The following is a 16,594-nucleotide window of genomic DNA, read 5'->3' on the forward strand; positions in this document are numbered from 1 at the left end:
CCTCCTTGACATCCACCTCACCCTCTGCTTCATTCTCCCCTTCAGCACCACCCCCAGTATCCTGAATGGGGGTTAATCCCATGGCATCTCTCTCCATAGGTGGATGCTCCTGAGGCAATATAGTTGCCCCAGGAGAATCACCGGTAAGTAAGGGACAGCAACCACCCATTCAGCAGGGGTATTGTTGGGGACCCCCTTATAGTCTAGGGGCAGGCCTCCATGCATTTTGGCTGTGGCCTGCAGTTCATTCCCTGAACCATGGGGTGCGCCCTCATTCCCCTGCTCTATCTCCAGACCCTCGTCCACTATAACCCCTGCAGGGTCTGGAGGGAGAGGTGTGTGGTCTGGCACCGGTTCAGCCACCAGCTGTTTAAGGTTGCTGGGTGATATACACGAGCCAGACAATGCCACCTGGTAATTGCTCCTCTTTTTTTGGCTTTGGAGGGAGGTGTCTCATATAAAAGCACCTCCCATTCCTCAGTCGTCCACCGATTAGTTTTTCTCTTCCTCTTTCTAGGAATGTCACTCCCAGAAGAGGAAGGGCTACTTGCTGTCAACCCCGCACAACTAAGGGTGCTTATTATGGGGGTAGGGTGTGTTTTAAGGACAGCAATAACCTCGGGGGCTAAGGTGGCATTCTTCCCCTTCTTCCCTTTAGCTGTTACAGTATGTTTTGCCACAGCCACTGATGGTAGTGACTGGGAAGAAGGAGGTTTGGAGGCTGCCTTGGTGGTAGGAGCAGCAGCCTCATTTGAGCTCCCAGGGGGAACCTTTTTCTTTGAGGGCCCCACTGTGATGGGCTCAGCAGGGGGGGGGGTGCTGCAACACATGAGGTGCTCTGTGCTGAAGCGTGTGAGGTGATAGGTGTTGGAGCTGGGGCTGTTGACTTTGATAGCCCCCAGGGGCAGCTCTTGCGAGCATGCCCCAGCTGCTTGCACAAGAAGCACCTCACTTCTTCAGTGCTGTAAAACACTTGGTACAGCAACCCCTCAAAGAGAACCCCAAAGTATCCCTCAATGGTATCTCCACCCTGAGGCAGATGCAGCTACACCTGTCTCTTAAAAGAGAGCACGTTTGAGTGCTCTCTCTCTGCAGCCCAGCGGTATTTTAATAAAATAATGGGAGACTTTAAGTCTCCCAGGGCCTGCAGGTGGGGGCGCAGAAGGGGATCCGGGATGAAGGGGGGCACATTAGATAGCATTACCCTTTTTCCCAGCCCTTCTAAGGGTTCTATTGGGACAAAGTTCCCCCCTAGAGTGAAGTCCCTCTGTTTAATATTGCAGGTGGCAGCCACTGTACGCAGAAACAGTACAGCCTTGCCATACATGTGGCTGGCTGCCACCACATTAGAGGGGTCCACTATATCAGCCACAGCCCTTACATATTCCCCTATTCCATGGGACCCTGACATATAGCATCGCACTCCATGCTTCCTGCTCAGCTGTACCCCAGTGGTGACAGTGCTGGGGCTGGTAGCACTTCCACTGGACACCACCTGTGCCCATGATGTGGAAGGGGCCACAGGGGTGTGGTTGCTACTAGCAAGAGTATGGGGGGGGGTGCTTAATGCTGAGGTCCCTGGCCTTGGTACTGTAGGGCCACTTTTTGTCCCTTTGGCCACTGGAGCTTTTAGTTCCCTTCCCCTAAATAACAAAATAACCAAAAATGTATGTGAATGGAGAAGGGATCCTTGGGAGAGAGAGAACTGCTTAGTGTTGTTATAGTATGGCAGTGAGGGAGTTAACATCTTCACTGCGCTGGGTGTTGCTTGCAACAGTGTTTTTAAAATTAGTTTTTTTTTATATATTTTTTTCCTCCCCCACTGCTTGTTTTCTCTCTTTCCCAGGTAAGAAATAACAAATATATCACTTAGTGTAAACCCTTTTTACCCCACCTTAATAATAAACCCTGTGCAGTTTAAACAAAATTAATTATATCAAAACTGCAACAAAAAAATAGACCAGTTAGGGGTGGGGGAGGGGCAGGGGAGTGGGTTGGGATATGTAGCCCAGGAAAGTGAGCTTATCTGGGCTGTCTACACATCATGGGTGAAAACAAAAATGGATTTAATCTAAACATAACCAACTCAAAAGTCCCAAATTTTAAATCAAAATGTGCCCTAAAGGTTTATAAACACTAATATAACAAAAACCACCACTTAAGATAAGGTTTTATGCCCTTTTAATAGCCCTTACGTGGGAGCTCAAATCACACACATCCTCTCCAATTGCTGTTTGTATCAAGTGTGGAGTTAAAACCAATTGAAACAAGTAAAGGGTGAAATAAATGTAGCCATGCCACCTACAGTATGGCTACTAACCTGCCCTACTCCTGGCAGTAAGCCCTAGTAAAGCAGGACTGCCAGTAGTCAATATGGGTTTTCCTCACTTACTGGTGCTGCACTTGAGTGAAATGGGGAGGCGATGACATCAGGCCTGAGCATGTCCAATCATGGGACAGACCTGATGACCTCTTCCTAGTTGTACTTAAGGCACTGCCACTGCAAATTTAGTAGTGCCTCTACCCCCTTGAGAGAGGCAGGTCACACAGCCAAGAGCCTGACTATTGGACTGTCTCTGGTTCTCTTCCCTTCGGGGGAGATTGAGTGTGGACCATACCTCTGCTAGAGCGGCAGGGAAGAGCTGGGACTGCTGCGGGTGCCCTTGGCCTGTATTTAACGTCCAGGGACAATCCTTCAATGGTAGCCGAGAGTGGGACTGCATTGGGCAGATTGCCGTGTACTGCTGTTGGTGTAAAGACAATAAACTGTTCCTGTTATTATACCTCCGGCCCGGTGTGTGATCTTACTGGGGGGAGAGGTTATCGGTTCTACGGTGGGAGATCATCTTCAGTACCCTAAATCCTACAGCAGATGGAGGCGCTGCACAGCTAAAGATATGTAGGGTATGAACCCCAGAAGCCTAGTCCTGTGTCCCCACAAACATCGGTGGATAACTCAGCCCTCCTGTTACAAGCAGGCATCATGAACCACATGACCATTAATGTCAGAATCTCCTGTAGGGTGGGGGGAAACACTGGTACCTAAGGTATATGTAACGGGTATTCCTTCTGGTTGACCCACCCAATCTCATATTGGCCCCTGTGGTCTATCCAGCCCCCATTACATGGTCATGTCTGGTGGTGCACCTGTTGGCAACAGGACTCCTGAGTCTCCCACATGATGGTGTTCAGGGACTGTCAATCCAGACAGGCAGCTGAGGTAGGGTATGCGAGTCCTACCTATATCACGTGCAGCGCCTCCACCTCATCAGGATCTCTGCGTCCGCAGGGAGATGGTTCTGATGAGGAACTCCTTCTTGGTGGTGACTTCCACTGGAGAGTAACTTCACACTGACACAGTGGGGTTATCTTTGAACAGGGCATCTTTATTGACGATAGTATGGGCAGACTGCCCCTTGCAGTGGTTAGCTCAGCCACACATCTTGCCGTACTGTCCCTTGAAAAGGTACGCCCTCCCAAAGGAGTGGGCTCCCCTCTCCCCGCAGGGAGATCACCCCTGTGCCAGGTCCCTGGACACAGTGTGGCCTTGTCAGGCTTGATGCTACTTGATGTAGAAACAGGCCACTAGTTACTGCACTAGTGGGCCCTCCATTCACAAGTCTCAACACAGACTTATTCCTTCCTCCAACGCGCTAACTTTGGGCAGTGCTGTGCCTTATATACCCCAGGAAACAGGCACATCTCTGATGTCACTAACTGTGGACTCAGAGTATGTAGCCACTCCCATCCATACATAGGACACCTCACCAGGGTGTGAGGGCAAACCTCCATGATTACTGCTGGCACCCCTGTAACTTACCAGGTTTACTGCCAGCAGGAGAGACAACTGCAGACCATTTTACAGCATGGCTACATATAGTATACTGAAGTACAATTCATTGTAGCACTTTTAATTCCATATTTGCAACAATGAGCAGGATTGAAAATGACACTTAATGCACATCTTGCCACATGTATGTGCACTTGGAGCAGTTGTTCCACGGAGAATACCGCTGTGGGAAGTGTGAACAAGTGGTCTCTTTGGAGTCTCAGATTGCTGATCTGAAGAAGAAATTTGCAATATTGAGGGACATTGACAATCTTGAAAGCAGTTTAGTGTTCACTGAGTAGGCCCTGGCTGGTAATAGAGGTGTAGATAGTGAGGTTGTGAGTGAGGAACAGGCAGAGGTAGGTAAATGTGTAACATTTAGAAGGGGAAGAGGAAAAGGCAGGCCAGTTCTGAGCAGACCTACAGTACAGCTGCAGCGGCCGTTATTCAAACAAATCACGGCACTGATTTTGTGTGCTCTGCTGAACTCCACCCAGCATGAACGCGCCAATCGCCTCAGGCACCCGTGCTTATCGCGATTGCTTTGTTTGAATTTCATGGATTCTGTTTCTTTGGGTGCAATGAAATGAATGAATTGCAATGTGTACAGTACTGTGCTACTGTGCTACTGTGTCAATTTAAGGTGTTTAAAAAACAGAACTATAAAATACCACTTTCTGCAATTGCATCTTAAGGCTGTAATGTTGGAAGACATCCCGCGTCATGACATCGGTATTCTGATGGACACAACGCGTGAAGTGTTTGAATAACGGCTGCTGCAGCTGGATCACAATAGATTTGCCATATTGAGTGAAGATATTGGGAGTGTCAATAGAATATAGAAGGTAATGAACTAAACAAAGCACATTAATCCGGTGCTCTAAAAAAATAGAGGTGTATATAACTGGAGATGATGTAGAGTAAATAATTAATACTCTGGGTAAATCTTCACCTATGTCTAGAGATAAAGAGGTACAAGCCCCTATTGATTAATACATTTATGTAGCAATGTCTCTATAAGTGTGGATATGATTTGTAGCTTAACTAGCAACTGGCTGATCACATTCAGCACAAGACTGTTGTAGTTGCTAAACAAGGACCACGGGTCAGCTTCGGTACTAATTTCCATGTTTTTTAAGATCAAATAAACACTTCTTTTTGGTCATCCCGTTTTTTCTTTTGTGTTGGCTGTGCACCGACATTTTTCTCCACTGTGGATACATCTCTCTACTATGCTATATTTAGAGGAAAGATACTGTATCCTATATTTATACTTTCAGTACAGTATATTGATCCAGAGGAAGGCAAACAAAAACCCTGTAAAATATCATCTAATGATATCTCATAAAGGGAACAATTAATTCCTTCTGGACTCAAAATATTGGCATTACTCCCCAGATTACCTTCTCCCCATGTTTACTTATTTGGTATATCCCTGTATATCCCTGTATACCTATCTTTTTCTTTTAAATAAGTCCAACCTTTTTTTAAACATATCTATTGTATCTGTCACCACAGTCTCCATGGGTAATATATTCCACATTTTAAATGCCTACTGTAAAAAAAAAAAAACCTTTCCTTTTTTCCTGGTGAAATCTCCTTTCCTCCCATTTTAAGGGATGACCCTGTATAATTTGTACTGCCCTTAGTAAGAATAGTTATTTTGAAAGCTCCTTGTAGTGTCCCCGAATATATTTGTATATTGTATGTCTTTATTTATATAGCGCCATTAATGTACATATAGTTATCATATCCCCTCTCAGATGCCTCTTTTCTAATGTAAACAAATCTAATTTAGCTAGCCTCTCCTCATAAATTAGATTATCCATCCCATTGATTAATTTTGTGGCTCTTCTCTCTACTTTTTCTTCTTACATAATGTATTTTTTAAGGAGTGGTGCCCAAAATTGTACTCCACATTTAAGGTGTGATCTTACTAATGCTTTATAAAGGGGCATAATTATGTTTACTTCCCTTCCATTCATTGCCTGTTAAATGCAAGATAAGATCTTGTTTGCCTTTGCAGCTACTGCATGACATTGGGCACTAATTTATATAATTTAATTAGTAAATTGCCTATTTATTCTTGCTACCCAAATGCATAAACTTTCATGTATCTGTATTAAACCTCATCTGTCATTTACCAGCCAAAGTTTCCAGTCTCTACAAGTCCTTGTGGAGATAAATTACATCCAGCTCTGATTTCACTACCTTACACAATTTAGTGTCATATTTCAACATTTTGTAAGCATTTATAACGTCTGTAACATACATTTGTATCACTTTCGCTTTATTGTGAGTTTCAGTGTGGACAATATCACTTAGCTGCTTACGCAATTAAAATGTACTGTAATTAGCGAGTCTACACAGTCCAAGTGCCATTGCATGTTCATTTAGGGACTGGATTTGAACCATGGTAACAAGTTGAAGAGCCCTGCTTCAAAGAACTGACCTGACAATTACTGTATTCTGGTCAGAAAAAGCACATTTGACAGCCTACTCTAATTTATTTCTTACCGTGCTGTGTTTTGACATATAATTACTTTTGTAAAAGCTGACCAATGTTGCATATCGTTTTTTTTTTCCATCCAATGTGGTGTATTATCTGCTTATTCTGCAGAATTGTTTAAGTGAGCGATACCAATGCTAAAATCTCAAGGTTTTTTTTAAAGTTAATTCCCTAGGCAAATTTCTGCAGATATAAAAAGGATGTGAACTAAATTTGATCAACTGCGTAATTAAGGGCCATACATAAGACACCTTCCGGTGCTGAAAGGCTTGACTTGAATGGGCTGTAGGATGTCATCCATTGCTAGAAGATGTCTTGTGGTAGAAGACTGCTTAGTAAAAGCGGGAGTAAATCTTATGTTAATTCTACCCACAAGTCATGGGGGGGCACATGAATAAATGGATAAAAACATGATATGCAGCATTGGTCAGCCATTTATTTATAAAACAAATTATATCACTAAATACAGCATGGCAATAAGTGAATTAGAGTAGTCTGCCCATGTGCTAGGTATCTTTTCTATTGATATAAATTTGGTCTGCAATCAACATTTTTTTTGAGCCACCAAATACTAATCACAGATATGTAATGTTTAATATTTTACATAATCCTATACAAAATGAATCAAGTCAAATGAGCTTTTATTACTTATTTATTAACTAGTACATAAGGCTATAAACAAATGGGGTTGTTTCAGTCATAATTCAGCTTCCTGACAACTCACTAAACATTTTATTTGCAAAATTACCAGCTATACATCCACATTAGAAGGTGTTATTTTTATTTCTGAACTACATATTTTTAATTAACGTCATTTCTTTTTTTACATATGGTATTCTTGCTTTAAACTTACAGGCTATATCATTTTCAGATTTCAGAAGAGAATGTAAAAAAGAATTTATTGGCTCAGTCTTTTTTTATAATATCAGAAACTGGATCCCTAATATAGTGAACTATATTCATACTACTGTATCAACATATGTTGATTGATTAAAAACTTGAGTGCGGGATTTGAAATATTATAAATGTGGATAAAACAGAAGGCTCATTAATGTTTTATTCCTTCAGGTGGAAGACATGCAGTGGACGAGTAGAGAACATACACAGCCAGCATCTGTTTGTAGCATCCCGTGCAAATCTGGAGAAAGAAAGAAAACAGTGAAAGGAGTCCCTTGCTGCTGGCATTGTGAACGGTGTGAAGGCTATCATTACCAGGTGGATGAGACAACCTGTGAACTATGTCCATTGGATCAAAAGCCCAATGCAAACCGCACTGGTTGTCAGCTAATCCCTATTATCAAACTTGAATGGCACTCTCCTTGGGCCGTTGTGCCTGTCTTTATAGCCATTCTGGGAATTGTGGCAACCACATTTGCAATTGTCACCTTTGTTCGGTACAATGAAACACCTATTGTGAGAGCATCTGGGCGCGAGCTCAGCTATGTGCTATTGACAGGAATTTTTCTGTGTTATGCCATCACTTTTTTAATGATTGGAACGCCAGATATGGTAGTTTGCTCTTTGCGACGTATTTTCCTAGGGCTCGGCATGTGCTTCAGTTATGCAGCTTTGCTCACAAAAACAAACCGGATTCATCGGATATTTGAGCAAGGAAAAAAAGCTGTCACTGCCCCAAAGTTTATAAGTCCAGCCTCTCAGCTGGTTATCACTTTCAGTCTAATATCCGTTCAGTTGATTGGAGTCTTCATATGGTTTGTTGTGGATCCTCCCCACATTATAGTAGACTATGGGGAACAAAGAACACCTGATCCAGATAATGCAAGGGGAGTGCTTAAATGTGACATTTCTGAACTTTCTCTAATTTGCTCCCTTGGATACAGTATTCTTTTGATGGTTACATGTACTATTTATGCTATTAAAACTAGAGGTGTGCCAGAAACCTTCAACGAAGCCAAACCTATTGGATTTACTATGTACACCACCTGTATTATTTGGCTGGCTTTTATTCCAATATTTTTTGGCACAGCACAGTCGGCAGAAAGGGTAAGTACTAATTATTACAACTGCTTAATGCTAATTTTATTGCTACTAAAACTTACACTATATTAATATGCTATAAAATCGAACACTAGCTTCCCATACACAATTCAGAATGTTTTAAGATTTAAATGTTTCACAGGGATTGTATTTCAGCACACTAATGTTTTTGATCAATGCAGTGTGTCTGCTTTGATCCACAACTGTTTTGTTAACCAATTTATTTTTGTAGCAAATATTTGTAAGCTTCTGCAACCCTCTTGGGTCTTTGTTCAACAGTGAGATGCAGGTTGACACACATTTAACATTGCAGTTAAAGATGTCGTTACATCCACTGAAATGAATACAAATGGACAGCATTATTAACTATGGAATCCTTTGCTTCTCACTATAGTTATTGATAGAAGACAACTAAACTGGAATACAAGTTCAGCATAATTAAAGGTGCTATTCCAATCAAAGTGAACGAACGAGAACTAATGCAGAGATATGTTGATTATTGGAAATAGATATTTGTTGCTTTGGGGTGGGAAAAAACATAAAAATATATATTTTTTTCATTTATTTTTTACTCTCAATGTTTTTATGATAACAAATGCTTTGAAGTCTTTAAAGCGAATATCTTTCATGATGAAACTATGGGGATTATTTACACAGTGATAATGCTGATCGAGACATTATCACCCAGAAACTCCCATCACATTTAATGGCAGTATCTGTATGATAGTGCCATGACCGACACTATTACACTTTATTGAATAACCCCCTATTTGGGGATTGTTACAAGATTAAAAGTTGGAGACAATTTGAGATGTGCCAAATTCCCTTTGACTATGTTTTGCGCAAACTTAAAAAAAGTGAAAAAGTTGGTAGGACTTTTTTGACTTAAACAGAACTTTATAGTTTATAAAGGAATTTCAACTGAGAATTATGTACTATGAAATATGAGAAAGATAAAAACAGAAAGAGAGAGAGAGAGAGTCCAATTTAGAAGAATACCCGTGACCCGGACTCATCAAAGTGTGATTTGCCCTACTATTCCCAAATCAGCGATATCTGCCATTGACTTTAAAGAAGCAAAACATGAAAAATCCTATATGTTTTTTCTAAATTAATTAGTTCTGTAGTATTAGATAATACTGTCTGATTTTTTAAAACTCCTAATGCCATTTTGAATGTTTTTTTTTATGTACTGATCATCCTTTGGTTGCTACAGCAACCATTTATAAAGTCATATCCACTTCCTCTTTTGAAACAGACTCTTACACACACATTATTGAACTCTGCCCTTTGGCAACAAAGTGTCACAAACCGATCTGTTGCTGTCTTCCAAACAGCAGACTGTCCATTACTCTGAAAGCTGTAATAACAATGTTTTACACTTAGCAATATAATGTTAGATATCAGCTGCAGCACTTCACAGACTGCAGCACAAAGTTAGAAGGTGGCCATTTCATTAGGCACACAATCAGGATTTTTACAGATTTATAATAGGAGCAGAAAACGATTTCCAGCTTAGGTAAGACTGTAGAATATATGTATGTATGTCTTTATTTATATAATGTCATTAGATTTATACTGTAGCGCGATCAAGAATTAGAATTATACATTGTCACATGCTTTACATATTAAAATAAAAAAATAGAAAAGAGGGAAAGTAGTAGTATCGCCACTTTAATGGCAGGTTTTGACAATTTGGTTGTGATGGCTCCCAAAACACTCTATAGATCCCGTGAAGAGCTGCCTATGAACACACCTGAGATAACTGGGATATAAGATAATTGAAAAATTCAAGGTTTATTCAAAATGTTTGAATTAGGATATTTTCAAGGTACTGTATTTCTCCACATGTTGTATAGAAGAGGGGTTTGGGCGGTAAATACAGATGTAGCTGACTACGTGTTTTCGGAGCCAGTGCCATCTGTGGTCACGCGACTGCAGTGGTCATGGCAATGCTGTGGCGGGTCCCATTCGGAAGCATGGTCTCTCGTAGCACAATCACAGCAGACCCCAATGCTGCAGACTTTTGCTTCTTTAACAACGACGCCAGGGGCATTGAGTTTTGCTAAATATGTAAGTCAATGGTACTCTACTAAATAATTAATTGTCTCTCATATTTCAATTATGATTATCTATCTTTAAAAGCACAGCAGTAATGAACATCATTTTTTTTTAATTTCTAAAAGTGTCTTGTAAAAGCGGTAAGTAAGATATCTGTGCCAAAATGGTAGAGAATTGTATGCAAAGAATAAGGGCGGGCAGATTACCGGCTATAACATCTTAAAAGAATGACTCAAACAGAATATATGCCAATAACCTCAATGGCAGCTCTACCAATTGTACATTTTTATGTATTTTTTTAAGAATACAAATATAGATTAACAGTTAAGAAAACAAAAAGCTTTAGTTTGTCCTCATTGATTCATATTATCCAAGTGGAACTTTGCATTAATGAGTAAGTTGGATATACATTTAAGATGTTTGCAGCTGGAAATGACTTGGCCTTCCAAAATAATTTTATCTATTACATAAAATAGTACAGATGTAGCCACCAAGATTTCTCGGACCAATCTCAGTGCCGTCTGACATGTTCCTTACATGATTCACTGAATCATCTTCCCGTGAAGTCTGTCAATCACACCTTTCTTTACCTGTAGATGATTACCCGGATTCAGATTTGTGTGGTTGAAGTTCAGCGCATATCTGCCAGATGGCAAAAGTGAATGTCTTGACATTTACAGTTCAGTGGGTAGTCAATGTCCAGGTGTCTTTATATCAGATAAAAAGAGTGTGCATTACAGTGATCCATTCTAAAATCATCTTGGTCACTGAAAACATTATCAAATATAGGCGTTTCACATTAAATTACAAAACAGAATGTGGTCGATATTATTTGACATTGCTTAGCCTGGTCAGTGTCTGCGTGGACATCTGTACAGTACATCATGTTAGGTCCTTATAATCGACCCAAATGCAGTTATGCTTACCTGATATGTTCTGCAATTAATATAGGAACAGATAAGAAGGCGACTTTAGCAGAGATATATGGCTATATCATTGACAAGTACGCTTAAAAAAGATATAATAAGACAACATAGCTATCAAATATGTCCTGTATTAAAGGACAAAATCAACAATTACAAACATATTTGAAGTACACTAGTAAAAAAGGACATGGATTTTCTGGTAGCGTTATGGATTCTTAGGAAATCAGATTGATCCATTCAGAAGTAAGGGACCCTGTTTGAGACTTAAAAACATTGACCGACAGTATAGAAAACTTAGGAGATTTGATTAGCGGAAGACTTATCATAAAATGTACAATATGTAGTCGATTTTGTTGGAATCACCAAGGTATCTGGGTAATTCTTAAAGATGACGGTGACAAATGATCAAATGCATCTGGACTCAAGTAGACACCACCTAAATTTAACATACTGTATATATCACAAAAAAGGTATCACATGAAAGAGAACAAAATGACATAATTGAGTTGTACAAAGTTTCCAGTTTACAGAGATGATACTGTGAAATTGTACCATAAATCCTATTACGGGAGTCGAGGCTTTGCATTAACAGTGTTATTGATGGGAATGCATCTCCAGACATTTTAATTTAGATACAGTACCAGTTTACGAATATGCAAACCAAATATTAGGTTTCTGTCAAACTATAGGCCCAGGTAAGTAAAAAAAGATCATTAAGGATAAACGTGCTTTAGAGTCTGTAAAAATGATCAGGGTATTATTTACTAAATATCCATGGATACAAAACTAATGTAGGAGAAAAACCAATGCAAAAGAATTGCACAACATTTATTAAAGGAAAAATTCCAATGGAGTTATTTAATAAAGTCTCCTGGCTGTAAAAGTTGGAAAAAACGAATATAAAAGAATTACACCAGATTTATCAATGAAAAAACTCCAATTGCTTTAATCAAATTTTGTATCGTCAGCATAAACATATAAAAATTCAATTTTGAGAACAGAGAGCATGTCATTTATGAAGACAGAGAAAAATAATGGATCTACTATAGGACATAGCTATGAGGGACTCTGCAAGGTTCGTATAAATGATTTCATTGCCAGCCAGGGACAGCTACAGATTGAGACCTCCATGATAAATTAGAACAGAACTGAACTCACAAAGAGCTTGAGGTCCCATCAACAGTATATTATAGATCACTTCATCAAAAGCCTTTGCAAAGTCTAAAACTTAGCACCAGTTAGTTAACCCTGTACATACTCCAATGCATAATGTGTGTGGGTTAAGCAGATATATGGTTAAAACTGGTTGAAATGTATAAGAATTCTTATTAAAAAAAAAAAAGATTCATTTTTGGATGGACACATTTATTTCTGAACTTTGAAGTACAGGCAGGATAGAAATAGTTCTGTAGTTACTTTTTGTTTATCACCATCTTTGAAAACGCAGGTAGGCATGATCTTGGCATTGTCCCTATGCTTTATTGTGGTCACCGGTTTGTAAAACGTTGCAGATGAGGTTGAAAAAATAAATATAGTATGTTCATCGAGTTAAACATATGTTAAATTTAGATGACCGATAATATCCTATATTTGTATTTACAGTACAGTATATTGATCCAGAGGATGTCTCGTAAGTAGAGATGGGGAAATCAGCCCAGATCCTTTTCACGGATTTTCTCGCAATTTCAACTGAAAATCTGTTTTGTGTAAAATCTGCAAACGGATTTGGTCGGTTTCAACCCAAGTGGATTCATCAAAAACCACCATTAGATACAACCCATGAACGGATTTGAAGAAACCAATTCACGGATTCAGCAATCCATTGGCAGATTTTTAAGAATCCGCCAATGGATTGCAGAATCCGCTAATTTGATTCTACAAATCCGTCTACAGGATGCAGAATCTGAGGAGTGTATTGGAAATAATATAAAAAAAATCTGCAAAATGTATATCACCCTTTTTGAGATTGATCTGTTGACCAAGGAACTGGCCGATCCGCTGCAGATCAAAAATCGCCAAAATAATTTGCCCATCTCAGAAATGGAAGAATGTATTCCTCCCGAGATCAACATTCTTTCAATGTTTATTTATTTGGTATACAGTATCCCTGTATACCTCTCCTTTTTACAAAGATATCCAACCTTTTCTTGAAGATATATATTGTATCTTCCATCACAGTCCTCATGGTAATTAATTCCACATTTTAATTGCCCTTACTGTAAATAACCTTTTCCTTTGATGCTGTAGAAATGTTTTTTTTCTTCCAACATTAAGGCATGACCCTGACGTTTTACTGTTCTTGGGATGAATAGTTCTTTTGAAAGTCCCTTGTATTGAACCTGAAAATATTTGGAATCAATTATCATATCCCTTCTTAGATGCCTCTTTTCTAATGTAAACACATCTAATTGTATTGTCTTTCCTCAAAAGTCAGATCTTCCATCCCTTTATTTTTTTTCAATCATACTCAGTTGTTTTAATCCACTCTCTGATTGTACAGCTTCTGAGTTATCTTTCGTGGCGTTCGACAGAGATCTATCCATTAATGCATCAAAAGCTAAATTAACATTTAACAGATAGTGATCCCTTCCTTTTCTTTTAGATGATGAGAAATATTTTGTGGGATATTTCTTAAGATAATGTTCTTCTTTAGAGGTAAAATTAGTTTCCTACACTACCGACACACTTTATTAAAGTGTGGCCGGTACCGCAAGCCGGGATATTTCCCGGCTTGCTTGTGGCTGCCCCTCGGCGTGCCGCGCGTCATAGACGCGCGGTCACGCGTCTTCGGGAGCCTGCGCCCCCTGCATGCGCGTCCAGGGCTCCCCGAGGGAGCCCTGGTGTCCCGCGATCTGCGGGACGGCGGCAGGGGGTTCCGGGGGACCCGGCGGACCCGGTAGCGGTAGGGAGAGCGCCCCGATCGGAGGGCGCTCTTCCGCTGCTTCGGCGCGCGCCCGTCACACTCGGGCGCGCGCCAGGCTACTGCTGCGGCCAAGAACGGGCAAATGCTCGAATAAACTTGGCCGCAGCAGTATAAGCATACTATATTTGATTTAAATCCAAAAATAACATCAGAAATCTTCCTCGTTTTTCTGGGACTATTGAGGCCTTTAACATTAAATCTTCCTCCTTTTGCTGTGATTCCATTCCTTTATTAATTTGGTAGCTCTTCTTTGTACTTTTTCTTGTTCCATAATGTCTTTTTTTTTAGTGATGACTAAAACTGTACTCCATATTCAAGGTTTGGTCTTACTAATAATTTATACAATGGAATAATTATGTTTCCTTCCCTCTCATCAATGCTTGTTTTATGCCAGATAAAATCTTATTTGCCTTTGCAGCTACTTCCTGACTTTGAGCCCTTTTGCTAAGACAGTCGTCTACATGCACTCCTAAATCCTTCACCATTAAGGATTGACCTCATTTTGCCCCATTTTATTTGTAAGTAGCCTATTTATTCTTGCTACCCAAATTCATAACCTTACAATTATCTGTATTAAAACTCATGTGCCATTTACCCGCCCAAGTTTCCAGTCTATCCAAGAGCGAATTTACATCTTGGTCTGATTTTACTACCTTACATAATTTAGTGCCATCAACAAAAATTGAGACTTTGCTCTCTATCAACCTCAAGGTCATTAATAGACAAGTTAAAAATCAATGTTCCCAGTACCAAATCTTGAGGTACTCCGCTTACAAATTTAGCTCAACTTGAAAGGTTCAATTTATGACAACTCTGTCTATCCTTCACCAGTTTTCAGTCCAGGTGCAAATGTTTTTACCCAGACCAACTTCCTATATTTTTTATACTAATCTCGTGTGGCATTGTATCAAGAGCTTTGGAAAATGTAAATAGACCACATCAACTGCATTGCCCTGGTCTAAATTCCTACTTACATCCTCAAAGAAACTAATAAGGTAAGTTTAGCATCACCTATAGCAAATCCACGATGACAATTATAAATTTAAATATCCATTAGGTATTCTTGATTATTATCCCATGCTAAACCTCAAAGTAGCTTCACCAGTATTCATGTCAGGCTTATAGGTCTCACAGGGAGGGGGGTAAATAGGGGAGGGGCAAGGGAGGAGGCCTGTGCCGAAAAATGAACATATCTGAGGTACAATGGGAGATATGCTAATGTCTACAGTATATTGGAATGAGTCACGCGTTCTAAAATATATCCTTAAGACCAATCAGTTTAAAAACCCTTGTGATGAAGGGGGTACCAGTGTCTGACGCAACAGGATTAAAACCCACAACACTGCAATTCATAACAGCAGCTCTAGCATTGAATTAATAGAGGTAACTCGTAATACCCTCTAGGGCACATAATCCTATCACCCATCCCTCTATATGACTGGCTAACAGCCACAGCCAATGGTGGCTGAAAGGACAGAAGGTCAATGTACTGTAGCAAAGAACAACATAAAACCAATCATATAATGTATGCACAATTAGAAATAGTAAATACTTTCATACGTATGAGAAAAAATAATCTGAATTGTACTTCAGTGGTGTAGAAAATAGAAATGTTAGAGGCCTATTCTAGTAGCTCTGAAGTGTAAATTGACATACTTTGCTACTCTGTAAGCCTTTCTCGCATGTCCAATCCGTGTCTGAAAGCCTTTTTTTAGAAGCAGTTTCACTCTGGCTCTGTCAATCCGATTGGTTTGTCAAAAAAGTCTCAAACGCCCATTTTCTTACTAAAACTGCTATTCTAGTAGCTCTGTTATGCAAACCGATTCTAAAAGTGATCATTTTTTTTCATGCAACCTCAAGGGTGGCGAGATTGTTATTGCGAGTTATCTCTACAGCCTAAAATATGGGTATGGCTAAGAGAGCAAAACCTGTTATTTTATATTGCAGACACCTTACAATTTACACTGTTAAATTGCACCCCAAGCCCACCCTCTTTTGAAATTCTAGTTGGCAAAATCTGCCTCCCCTTTTCTAAGCCCATCTTGGTTGCTGGCATCAACCGCCCCCCTAAAGCCCCTCTGCAATCCCTGACTGATATCACCCAATTTCTTGGCTCAATTTCCTCTCTGAATGAGAAGAGTGAGCTGCTAGTTCTTGGGGATTTCAACTTCAATTAGCTTGACCCTAAAAACCACAAAATCCAGATACAACTCAAGTCACTTAACGTATCACAACTCATTTCCCAACCCACACGGATAAATGTGAAATTGCATAACCATTCCTTGCTAGACTGGATTCTCGCCTCAAACCCCAGCAGAATCCAATCCTCTGGCATCCTTCTTGACATT

At 40.0% G+C, this 16,594-nt stretch overlaps 1 protein-coding gene across 1 annotated transcript in view; it reads left to right on the forward strand.

Annotated features, from left to right (window-relative positions):
• The window catches only part of GRM8 (glutamate metabotropic receptor 8), a 1,200,287-nt gene that overhangs the window by 997,935 nt on the left and 185,758 nt on the right, over positions 1-16,594 (forward strand). Inside the window, exon 9 of the mRNA XM_075599874.1 lies at positions 7,407-8,342. Within this exon, the coding sequence (XP_075455989.1) occupies positions 7,407-8,342 (936 nt within the window). The remainder of the gene's footprint in view (positions 1-7,406; positions 8,343-16,594) is intronic.

The sequence above is a fragment of the Ascaphus truei genome, chromosome 5, assembly GCF_040206685.1.
Source record: "Ascaphus truei isolate aAscTru1 chromosome 5, aAscTru1.hap1, whole genome shotgun sequence".
Classification (NCBI taxonomy): Eukaryota; Metazoa; Chordata; class Amphibia; order Anura; family Ascaphidae; genus Ascaphus; species Ascaphus truei.